The 12227-nt window shown below is 44.6% G+C and overlaps 1 protein-coding gene and 1 non-coding gene across 4 annotated transcripts in view; one reads left to right on the top strand and one right to left on the bottom strand.

Annotated features, from left to right (window-relative positions):
* The window catches only part of EXOC6B (exocyst complex component 6B), a 604485-nt gene extending 601526 nt beyond the window's left edge, over positions 1-2959 (bottom strand). For all 3 annotated transcript variants that reach the window (XM_039256882.1, XM_039256883.1, XM_039256884.1), the window contains exon 1: positions 2750-2959. In XM_039256882.1, the coding sequence (XP_039112813.1) occupies positions 2750-2862 (113 nt within the window). In that variant the 5' untranslated portion in view covers positions 2863-2959. The remainder of the gene's footprint in view (positions 1-2749) is intronic.
* Positions 2960-7487: 4528 nt separating this feature from the next.
* Positions 7488-7590, top strand: LOC120248529. Its single transcript, XR_005532594.1, has one exon. It is a non-coding gene; the product is annotated as a small nucleolar RNA U13 (small nucleolar RNA).
* The last annotated feature ends 4637 nt before the right edge of the window (positions 7591-12227 follow it).

The raw sequence follows: 12227 nt of genomic DNA, 5'->3' as shown, positions 1-12227 counted from the left end.
GTGCATCCAGAGTTAGACATGGGCTCTGAAACATCAAGTCTGTGCATGCTGCTACCTCTAAATGGGATAAGGAAATAAAATGAGATCATCCTCTATGAATATGGACTGGAACAATGTAGACTAAAGACAAAGACAATGGGTATTAGTACTTGTACTACAGAATTTCAAGTGATTGAACGTTTTGGGGATGATAGTAAGATTTAGGGTTATCTGCCAAAGACAGCTTGAGGCCAAAAATGAAGAGCCTCTACTAATGATCCAGGGAGTCAGGAAAAGCAACTAACACTGGTAGGATAGTATCTTAACTCTCAAACCCTTTAATTTTTTTAATGTTTTATTTATTTTTGGAGAAAGAGAGAGAGCGTGAGCAGGGGAGGGGCAGAGAAAGAGGGAGACACAGACTCTGAAGCAGCCTCCAGGCTCTGAGCTGTCAGCACACAGTCTGATGCGGGGCTCACACCCACCAAGCATGAGATCATGACCTGAGCTAGAGTCAGATGCCCAACCAATTGAGCCACCCAGGCACCCCTCAAACCCTTTTTTTTTTAAACCATGTCCCCTTTGGGCAAAAGATCTCTTCATACACCTACCCCACAAAACCCCACTTTCCTGTGGAAAGATAATTCAGTAATAACAAATAATAAAGCAAATTTTAGGGAGAAAGGGTAATGTATTTTAATCCTAATGCACATATCCTAAATCAAGACACTAAAAACTATAGGCCAAAATTGTTCAGTTGAACAAATATGCATTATGATTCAGTGGCGGGTTAAGATAATAAATCACAACAAACTACACTGACAACACTAAAGTAAAGTCATTTATCATATAAACCAAGAAGGACAGCAATAGAACACCACAACCAACTCAAGACAATACTGATGGCGTTTCTGATAAAGAATCCTTAAAGACTCTGGCAATCTTACATGGAAACCAACCTGACAATAAACTATTTAAGAAAAAAATAAAATAAAATAAACATAAAAAATAATAAAAATAAATTTTAAAATCTTAAAAAAGTAAAATAAAATAAGTTTCTCAAAAAAAAAAAAAAAACCACAACTCTGGCAATGCCAGCTGCTCCAGTGCGAACTTTGCTTAGCTGTGAACTGCAGCTCAGTAGCCAAATTTCTTAGTTAAATACGGAAACAGTATCCTCAGTAACTCCAGTAACATTTCAGGTGATAAAAACCAAATATTAATAACCATTAATAACGCACTTAGAATATCGATAAGCAGTCTGTAGTTTTTATAAAAGTAAAGATAATGAAATAAGGATCATTCACCCTTAAGAGCTCAAAAAAATGGGAAAGGAAAGGAGTGTGATGGTCATGATCCCAATGCAATAAAAGGGGAAAGGCAAACTACTAAAGATGGTCACGACCAGAGATGGCACAGAGGAAAGCCGACTAACACTATGCCCTGGAGAAGAAAGATGTGCAGGTGGAGATGAGGAGTAAAGTCTCCAGCCTGCCCCTCCTTCTAACACTCCTTCAGGAGGCAACTCTCCCTATGGGGGAGGTGGGGAGGGAGAGACAAGCAATGAAGGAATAACTCCTTCATTGAAGGGAGAAGCAGTGCCCCAAGACTGTGCAAGGTGAAGGTGGGAAGAATTATCTATCTACTGGCTGCATGAAGATCAGGAGGTCCAACAGGATGGATGAAGATGAGCTAGTTCCAGGGCACCAGTAAACTGAGGGGAAAAGGAAAGGCGGCTGGAAACTGGATTTGGTAAATAATTAACAGGAAGTACAGATAGATAATAATCACCAATGGAGACACAACAAAAAAACGTAAAGAACGCAGACCCTGGATCCAGACAGTCTGAGTAGGAATCACTTCCCTACTTTATTTTCTCTGTGACCATGAGCAAGTCACTTTACCTCTCTGTGCCTCATAATAGTACCTACCTAATAGGATTGTTCTGCGGTTTAAGTTTCATTTGTAAATTGCTGAATACAATTTCTTGCACTGTACATAGTACGTGCGGTACCTAAGTTTTGTTACATTCACTAAGTTGAGGAAAGTGGAGTTTGTTTTGACATCTACAAATAGTAGGGCGGTGAGAGAGCATACAAATAGTAATGCTATGGGGGGGTGGGCAGAAGGGGTGATAACTTTTTCTCAGCGATGAGACTATCACGAGGCTGCACCTTTGGAAGAGGTCGTCTTACTAATAGGGTTCAACAAGTACCCGCTACCCGGAGAGGGGCGCGGGTTGAGGGAAACTTCCTTCCAGGCCTAAGATTTTCAGAAACTCATTTCTGAGACGTGGTTGTGATTTTAAGGATGCAAGAGTTTAATTTCCGATCATCAGACTGTGGGTGAATTTCTGTTTTGACCGTAGAGCAGGACTTTATTGTATAGGACAGGATGGGGTCTGAGTCGGAGAGGAAGGGTGATGTCCCCAGGGGGAAGATCTGCTAAGAACACCATCTGCCGGGTGCGCTCTAGTCGCCCGGCTCGCGGCCAGCCTCGGAGGGAGAACCAAGGCTGCCACAACCTGGAGGAAGGCAAAAGGAGCCTCCAGAATAATTGGGCTGTGGGCGCCAGCGGTCGAGGAGGGACCCCATGTACGGGCTGTGGAGGGAGACCCGCCTCGCCGATGTGGAGGTCGCTTGCTGGGATCCCCGAAGGGAGGGGCTGGCGCTGGCCCTGCGGGCGGCCGGCCAGACACACAGCCCAGAAGAAGCCTGGCCCCCGTCCAGCCTGTGCCCGCCCGTCGGTGGCTCCGGTCCCCGGGGGGTACCTGAGGGTGGGCCCAATGCAGGCCGTATCGGTGCTCTCGATCTCTCGCAGGATCCGCTCGTGCTCTGCCGCTGTCTCCAGGCTCTCCGCCTCCGCCATCTTACCCCTCTCCATAGATTGGGGGCGTCCGTCAGCGCGTCCCCTCCTTCAGCCCCGCTCACCTTTCGTTCCCTCTCTCACCCTAGGATCCAGAGCCTCCCCGGCCTCCGGCTACCCGCAGGACGACCCCTCCCTCGGGCTCGGCACGCCCCCTTGCATCACGGCGTCCGACGACGTCCCGCGCAATGCCCGCTGGGTCTTGTAGTTCACTCATTTATTCTTGGACTCCACAAAGACATGTTGAAAACCCCACTACAAGCCAGGAACAGTTAACGATACCTCATGTGCAATGGTTATCAAGTTAGTGAATGACACTGATTCTACAGATTCTTGTTTAAGACCCTTGCTACAAAGTGCACAAGGCTCTGGACATCAAATAATAAGGACAAACTGGGTTTCTGCAGACTGCGACCTTACAAGCTTTAGGCGGGTCGGGGGGAAGTGCTGGAGAATCTAAGATAAGATAGAATATGGCTGTAAGCCAGTTGAGAGAATCAAGTTCAGGGATACTTCTGGCTGTGAAGGATTCATAGAAAGGCTGGATCCGGTAGTTTAAAGGGTGTGACTAGAAGGTGTTAGGAGTATCCAGAAAGCCAACAAAACCTTCATATGCACTGGTGTGTAGAGAAGTAGTAGTAAAAGATGGGGCTGCAAAGGCACCTTGAAGAGAAATACTGGGCTGAGAAATGTATACTTTATTCTAATGGTTACACTTGGTGGAAAAGCCAACTGCATCAGATGCACTTGTAAACTTTTCTTTTTCTAATACAGACTAAAGATCCTAAACGCTCTGAACATCCTGATTCAGGGATTTGCATTCCATAAATTCCCCAGGTTAGAATTTTAAAATCATATTTATTGATCACTGCTTCAGTTTTTACTTAAGATAATGAATGATAATCCACTAGAGGTTTTAAAGAAGAGGGACACAATCAGAACCTTGACGTTAGCAAATGTGATCAAGAGCAAGTGTGCAACCTGAGCAGAGACAAAACTTGGAGGGGCGCCTGGGTGACTCAGTCAATGAAGCATCAGACTCCTGATTTGGGCTCAGGTCATGATATCATGGTTCGTGAGATCCAGCGCAGTGTTGGATTGTGAGCTGACAGCACACAGCCTGCTTGGGATTCTCTCTCTTCCCCCTTCTCTCTCTCTCTCTTTCTCTCAAATTAAATAAACTTCAAAAAAATAAGGAAAAGAAAATTTGGAAATAGCTGAATGCTGTAAGAATTTTAAGGCCTAAACCAGGGAAGGTAGCAGTGAGAATGAAAGAGAACAGACAAATGGAAAAAAAGCAGAATTGGCATGACTTACTAGATATGGGGATGGAGGACCTTAGGTATCACTCCAGTTTAGAGCAGAGTAACTGGGAGAATTGTTTGCCATTAACAAAAAAAAAACCAAACTGGAGGTTAAGGCTAAATCATCTCTGCCCCAGCCATATACCATGGATTATTTATTATGCAAGCATTAAAGAGAAAAAGAAAACCCTCCGTATTCAGATATGAAACTGTCTCCAAATTGTCAGGTTGAGCAAAGCATGCTGGGAAAAAGCAAAGCATGAAACAATATACAGAATATGTTTTATTTTTTGAAACGAATATTTATATATGCTTATATGTGTACATGAAATATGCCATAAAATATTCCTGAAAAGATACCCAAGAAACTTAACAGTAGTGGTAGCCTGGAGAGGGACAGGAAGGATGAGGCCTGAAGTAAGAGAAAGGTCATTTTTAATTATGTATGCACATACATAATTCTTTCCCTTGTACATATATTGCTTTTTCCCCAATAAAAATGGTATTTATTAACTGAAAACACATTTTAAAAATAAACAAACCAATGGTGAGGAGAATGAGTTACAGTCCTGGTATTTACCAAGAACTGAGCAAGTTGCTAAACCTGTCGGTTTCTAGCTGATCTCTAGCTGTCCTCATTTTATTTAATTACTCATGCTTAAACAATCCCAGACAGATGTAGGAGAGGCAGGGAAAGTATGGAGCCTTTCATATTTCTAAATATCCCTTAAGTACATGACAGAGGGTCCCTTCAGCATTTTAGCATCTCACTCAGCAAAAAACTTTTTGTCCATCACAGGAAGAAGACTGGTATGCAGACCAGACACGTCTAGTACTGATAAAACTAGCTTCTGCTACTGTCAGCAGCTTTTTTGAGCCCCCACTGAATCTGGAGATCTTATATGTTACCAAGAAGGGGTCTGGAGTGAGGGATGTACAAAAGCTCCATTGAAGACAGTCTGCCTAACACGAATGCCTGCTAAATAGAATGTCAGGTCAGTGTGGAATGACCAGAAAAGCACTCAACTAAGAGTCGGAGGGCCTTTGATTCAGTTCCAGCACTGGTAGTTAAAATGTATTGAGCACTTTCTGTACACCAGTCACAATACACAAAGTAAGCACTTCACATACATCATTAAATTCTTACAGTAATCCTTTGCAGTGGATATCGTGTATCCCATTATACAGATGAGAAAGCTAAGAGATTAGGTGATACCTCAAGCCTCACAGCTAGTAAATGCTGAAACTGATCTTCATACTTAAGTCCATCGGATTCCAAGGCCCATTTCCTGACCAATCCGCCATACCGTTCCACCCACACCCTCTACTGCCATGAGTTCATGAGTGACCTTAAGCAAATCATTCAATGTGTCTCTGCATCTGCTTCCATATCAGTATAATGAATCGTATCATTTCTCAGCCCCCTTCCAAATCACCTTGGAGACCTCTTCACAGAGCTACCTTCAGGGAAATGCCAATCAACCATTACACAGTTTCTCTGAGAGTTTTTTCAGATTGTCACAAATCAACAAACATCTTCCAATAAATGTACTGAAAAACATCCGCAGTATAAGTGGACTTGCAAAGTTCAAACTCGTGTTGTTCAAGAGTCAACTGTGTCCATACGTGGCTCCACTTGTTTCTGTCATGCTGTGGGATCTGGAACAGTAGCAATAACAGCTACCGTTCGTTAAATACCTGCTGGGTTCCCTGAGGGTGCACCTGCGTGGCTCAGTTGGTTAAGCATCTGGCTCTTGATCTCAGCTCAGGTCATGATCTCACGGTTTGTGAGTTTGAGCCCCAACTGGGCTCTGAGCTGACAGCACAGAGCCTGCTTGGAATTCTGTCTCTCCCTCTCTGCCTCTCTCTCTCTCTCAAAATAACTAAATAAACTTAAGAAAAAAAACAAAAACAAAAAAACACTTGCTGGGCTCCAGGAACATGATATGATTTCTCTCATGCTATCCTCATCGTCATTCTACTGTAAGACAAAAATTGCCATCTCCATTTTAATGATGAGAAACCAAGGCCCAGTGTGGTTAAATCATGCACCCAAGGTCAGATGGCAAATAACTAAGTGACAGACTGAGGTTAGAAGTCAGGCCTAACTTCAAAGCTCATAGACTTTCTTTTACTGATTTTACTGGTTTTCAGGTCTGTCTCATGTATATGATACATGTCCACATGTACCGTGAGCTCTTTGGGGGCAGGGGCTTGCCCCAGCTGATAGCTCGCCCCACAAGACCTAACATGTCCTGGGTATAGAACCTCGGTGCTCCTTTCTATCTCTCTGCAGAGTCCTGAGGAAGGATTCTATGCTGGCGGGAGGGTGAAGGAAAAGAACAATAATTGAACAGCAGATGAAGGCAGCTCAGCCCCTAGGGCTCTCTTCATCATCATGTTTGCTGCTTCCGCCTCTTTAGGGGCTGTGAGGAGGCCTCCCTGGGGTCTGAGCTCACTGGGTCCCCTGGGCGGTGATGTCAGCCTCCTGCTCTGCCAGACCCTTGAGGCCACAATCATACTGACATCACCCATGTTCCCATGGGGCTTAGTAAGGAACTGAGACCTCGTCCACATGTTGCTGCCTGAGACAACTTCTGTCATCAAGATTTTTGGGGTCCTTTCCTTTGCCCAAAAGTCTCATTTTACGTGTGATCAGCTCTTCTTCCTTTCACCCTAATCTGCCTGTCCCCGAAAATGTTAAGTTTCACTCACTGCTTTGCTCTACGCATACACTGCCTGGAATCTCTGACACACCAACATAACGCAGGAAACACAAGGGGAAAAAAATCTTCCCCAGTGATCTTGTCACACTGGAGAAGGGAGAAGCGAAACAAGAGGAAATTAGGACAACTTGTCAACTTTTCCAGGACCTGACTGCCACAGGGCTGCTCCACTTTAAAGTAGTTGCAGGGGCGCCTGGGTGGCTCAGTCAGTTAAGCATCCAACTCCAACTCAGGTCATGATCTCACAGTTCATGAGTTCAAGCCCCATGTCAGGCTCTGTGCTGACAGCTCAGAGCCTGGAGACTGCTTTGGATTCTGTGTCTCCCTCTCTCTCTGCCCCTCCCCTGCTCATACTCTGTCTCTCTCAAAAATAAACATTTTAAAAAATGTAGCTTTTTTAAGTAGCTGGAAACTTGTAAGGGCTTCCAACCCTGAACTTTTGGGTTTTTAACTTGTCCGTCTTTGTTAGCCATAAGGAAGCCATCTCCATTGAGGGCTTCTCCCCTCCATCCACCAACCCCTAGTTTAATTCATTTTGTTTGTTTGTTTGTTTGTTTGTTTTTTTTTACAAATAGTTTATTGTCAAATTAGTTTCTAGTTTAATTCATTTTGGATCCTTTTGTAGTTCATAAGCATGATGACTGGGTGTTCACACCATTGTGTGACATGTGCCACCTTAAACCTTGTTACAACGCCGGCACATTACCTGTCTGACCTTTAAAAAAATAAATCATTTTGGCAAGTAATCATCAAACAACCAAGCAGTATTTAACCCAAATGCCTAGCATGATGAGATATGGCTGAAAACACAAATGAGACAGATATTCCTCAGCTTTAAATCTTTACATCGTTCCCACCACACTTAGAACAAAACCCAAACTTAAACCATGATCCTGTGCACCTTCCCCCTGACCCTCCAGCTCCATCCTGCACTGCTCTTCCCGTGTCCGTCCCCTCTAGCTGCACCAGCCATCTCACGGCCCCTCAAACACACCAAAATCTGGAACACTTCAGGCTTCGCAATTTACATTTCTTGTTGCGACCCGCAGGATGCGTGGGAGTTAGTAGGTCTTAGGTCAGTCACCTCCTCAGAGCCAGTAACAAACAATGTCACTGATGTGCCAGACAACTTGAGCATGGTGTCTTAAGTATTAAAAGTCCACAGTGAAAAGATCTGGCAGGTCTGGCCATTAGAGAAGCAGCAATCAAGCCAGGGACCTCCGGGTTTGGTCAAGGTGTTGCTTCAGTAGGGGGCGCCTGGGTGGCTCAGTCGGTTAAGCATCTGACGTTAGCTCAGGTCATGATCGAGCCCTGTGGCAGGCTCTGTGCCTGCATTCAACTTTAGCTCAGGTCATGATCTCACGGTTCGTGGGTTTGAGCCCCGCATCAGGCTCTGGGCTGACAGCTAGCTCAGAGCCTGGAGCCTGCTTCAGATTCTGTATCTCCCTATCTTTCTGACCCTCCCCTGCTCATGCTGTCTCTCTCTCTCTCTCAGAAACAATTTTTAAAAAAAAGGTGTTGCTCAACAAATCTTTATTGACCAAATAAATGATAAAAAGTGATCCCCTTCAATTCAATTGAATCTACCTCCACCCTCTGGTTAGCAGAAATTCAGTCTCAATTCAGGCTTGGGCAGAGGCCTGGAAGAGAACATTCGGGGGGGGGGGGCTCCTCAGCTGACATGTTCATTGTCCCAGCCCGGGGGGTCCTATGAAGTTGCTCCACAGCCTCCAAACCACCCTTCCCCTTAGTAAGCCTTGTGGGGCTGGTAACCCTGTTGTCTGGGGTACACTAGATGTGGCCAGTCCTTTCTCCTGTCTCACCACTCCCACGAGACGCCCCAAGGGGGACAGGCCAGAGTTCCCACATGCTTGGAAACCCCTAAGTCGCCTCACAAATCTTGAAAAACTCTTCCCTCCCTTCTACCCTCTCTACTTCAGCCTTCTCCCTTCAGACACTAGCATGCTCCCTCTCCTGATAGCCTCGGATGAAGCCACTGAGCAACTCGGACTTTCCTCTGACAACTTTCATTTCTGTCTTGCCACGTAGATGGCTCTGAGGCCATGGTATCCAAAGCCAAACTGCCTCCTGGGAATAAGAGAAGGAAATCAGAAGAGTGAGAGCCCATGTAGAAGCTCAAGACATTATTCTGCTCTATATCAAACAGGAAACTTCACAAAGACAGAATACAATCAAGTGCTACACTGAAAACAACCAAGTCCAAATGTGTATGATGTGATCAGGGGTATCTGGGGTTAGTTTTTCCTTCATCTCCACAAGTCTGTCTTAAGCTCCGTCTCACAACCCGTGTGCCCGTCCTAGACAATCCTCTTGCACACTAGAGAGACATTCCTGAATACACATTTACACCACAGTCTTATCAATGGTTCTATACCCGCATCCGCAGTGACTAGGATTTCCCACCCTTTGTCTAGCACCACCGCCACCATCAGAAGGCAAGGTTTAACATCTTCTGCCAGGACTTCTGCAATAGCTCGCCAACTCATTTTCCGAAAATCCTCCTTCCCCATCACTTCCATTCCAAAATCATTTTTTGGGCAACTACAGTGACACTAACTGTGGAACCTTGGGAAAATACCCTGTGCCTCAATTCCCTGTAAATCAGGATGATAGTAAGAACACCTCTTTTGCAGCACTGTTACATTGTTATAAAACAGTGCCTGGCACGTAGTAAGTGCTGCATCAATGTTGGCTCTGGTATTTGTTGTGGATATTGCCATTACTGTTGTTATTGCTTGCTAAGCACTCTCAGATGCTAGAGACACAGTGGTAAACAAGGGAGACAAAAATCCCTGTTCTTACAGAGCTTACAGCATAGGTGGAGAATAAAAGTGTGGGTGTGGGTGTGGGTGTGGGTGTGGGTGGGTGTGGGTGTGGGTGTAAAATCTCAGCTACTTACAGGGGCTATCTACTGAATTAAAATGGTCATTATTTTTAAAAAAATAACAAGGGTTGGTGTGGATGCAGAGAAATTGGAACATTTATGAGTATTAGTGGGAACATAAAATGGTGCAGCTACTGTGGAAACAAGTATGGCAGTTCCTCAAATAGTTAGGCATAGAATTATCATAGGATCCAGCGATTCCACTTCCGGGTATATACCCAAAAGAATTGGAACCAGGGACTCGAACAGATATTTGTACCCCAATATTCACAATAGCATTATTCACATCAGCCAAAAGATGGAAACTACCCAAATGTCCATTCTTCCCTGTATATGTGTATGTTACATGTTACTGTATTTACATATAAAAATGAATGAGTCAGCCTTAAAAAGGAATGGAATTTTAAGATTCTTTTAAGTAATCTCTATCCCCAATGTGGGGCTAGAACTTACAACCCTGAGATCAAGAGTGGCATCCTCCACCGAATGAGCCACCAGGAGCCCAAGGAAGGGAAGTCTGACACCTCCCACAACACAGCTGAACCCTGAAGACATAGTGCTAACTAAAATAAGCTAGATACAAAATGACAAATATTGTGGGATTCCACCTTCGTGAGGTAAATAGGTGAGGCCAATTCATAGAGTCAGTCAGACATTAAATCATGGTTGGCAGGGGCTGGAGGTGCAGAGAGTTGTTGTTTAATGGGCATACAGTCTAAATTTGGGAAGATGAAGAAGTTCTGGAGATGGTTGGTGACAATGGTTATCCAACCACGTGAATGTACTTAATGCCATGAATTATACACTTAAAATCATTGAGATGGTAAATGTTGTGTTATGTGTATCTTGCCACAATAGAAATACATATTGTTTTTCAAAGCAGAGTGGCCTAATAGAGCCTGCACACACAATGTCTAGATTGATGGTCAGAGAAGGTGTCTCTGAGGAAATGACATTTAACCTGAGCTCTGAATGACAAGCAGCCAGGCAGGTGAAGATGCTGGGTGAGGGGGAAGCCAGTCAGACAAAGGGTACAGAGAGTGCAAAGCCCTCAGGCAGAAACACAGCTTGTTGTTGTTGCTGTTGTTATTTTAAAGTTTATTTATGTATTTTGAGAGAGAGGCCCATGCAAGCAGGGGAGGGGCAGAGAAAGAGGGAGAGAGAGAAACCCAAGCAGGCTCCATACTGTCAACTGTCAGCGCAGAGCCCAACACGGGCTCAGTCTCACAGAATCGTGAGATCATGACCCAAGCCAAAATTGAGAGTCAGACGCTTAACCAACAGAGCCACCCAGGCACCCCAGAAGCATGTTAGAAGTGTTCTGGGAGCCTAGGGAAGGCTAATGTGGTGGGATTGTATGGGGCAGAGGAGGGAGAGTGGCTGGAATGGAAGGTAAAGAGGTGATCATAATAACCACGGACAACCCTCTCAAGAAGTTTTTCTGTAAAGGGAAACAGAGATGGGACAGATGTCAAAGGGGCCTGTGGGGAGATTTTTAGTTTAGTTTTCAAATTGGAACGATCTAGGAGAGAGAAAGAAATGACCATGCTAATGAGAAAGACAAAGTTGTAGGACAAAGTCCTTGAATAAAAAGAAGGAATGAGGTCCAGACCACTAGTGGAGTTTCTGGTGAGAGCTGATGCCAACCCAAGTCTCACTTCCTATATTTAACAATACAGGGACTGGGCATGCTTTCCTGTCCTTGTATTAAAAAATACTGAAATCCAGTAGCAATAACTTAGCTGGTGGCTCCAGGAAATACCTGTTCTTGGAAGATGAGACTGTGACCCCACTAACATGACTTGTTCATCAAGACTCCTTCAGACCTTCACCTCACTAAAGACTTCACCTCCTGTCCACCATTCCAAAATGGTTATACACTTGTCTGATCCTAACCAGCTCTCTGCCTTCCAAGGTCACCTTAAAATCACCCAGCCCTGGCCCTAAACTTTATAAATATCCTGTCTTCATGTGTCTATTTGGAGATACCGCTAAGATTCCAGCAATCGGTATTCTCCCATATTGCAGTGAGTCTAACAAACTAAGCTTAACTTGATAAACTTTACTGACGGTCTTTTGGGGGGTTATCACTGGTTGTTGATGGGAGCTGGGATATTCATCCATTGCAACAGGAAGTAGGGTATAGATCAAAGTGCTCTGAAGTGGTGGAGAGGTGACGGAGCCATCTTTCTAAAATATAAAAATTATACCACCACTATCACGCAGTGGTTCCCTTTTGCTCATGTCACAAATTTCCACATAGTGGCCTGAAACTATGCAAAAGTATCCTCTTCTAGTTCTGTGGGTTGGAAGTCTGAAATGGGTCTCACTGGGCTAAAATCAAGGTGTCCCCAGGACTGTGTTCCTTCTCCTGGGATCTAGGGGAGAATCTACTTCCTCCCCTTTCAGAGCTTCTATCTGCTAATTGCCTTCCTTTCAAAGCCACCA

Source organism: Hyaena hyaena, unplaced genomic scaffold, assembly GCF_003009895.1.
Source record: "Hyaena hyaena isolate Hyena2069 unplaced genomic scaffold, ASM300989v1 scaffold_591, whole genome shotgun sequence".
NCBI classification, from domain to species: Eukaryota; Metazoa; Chordata; class Mammalia; order Carnivora; family Hyaenidae; genus Hyaena; species Hyaena hyaena.
Note: the sequence above shows the minus strand (reverse complement) of the source record. Positions and strands in the feature narration are given on the sequence as shown.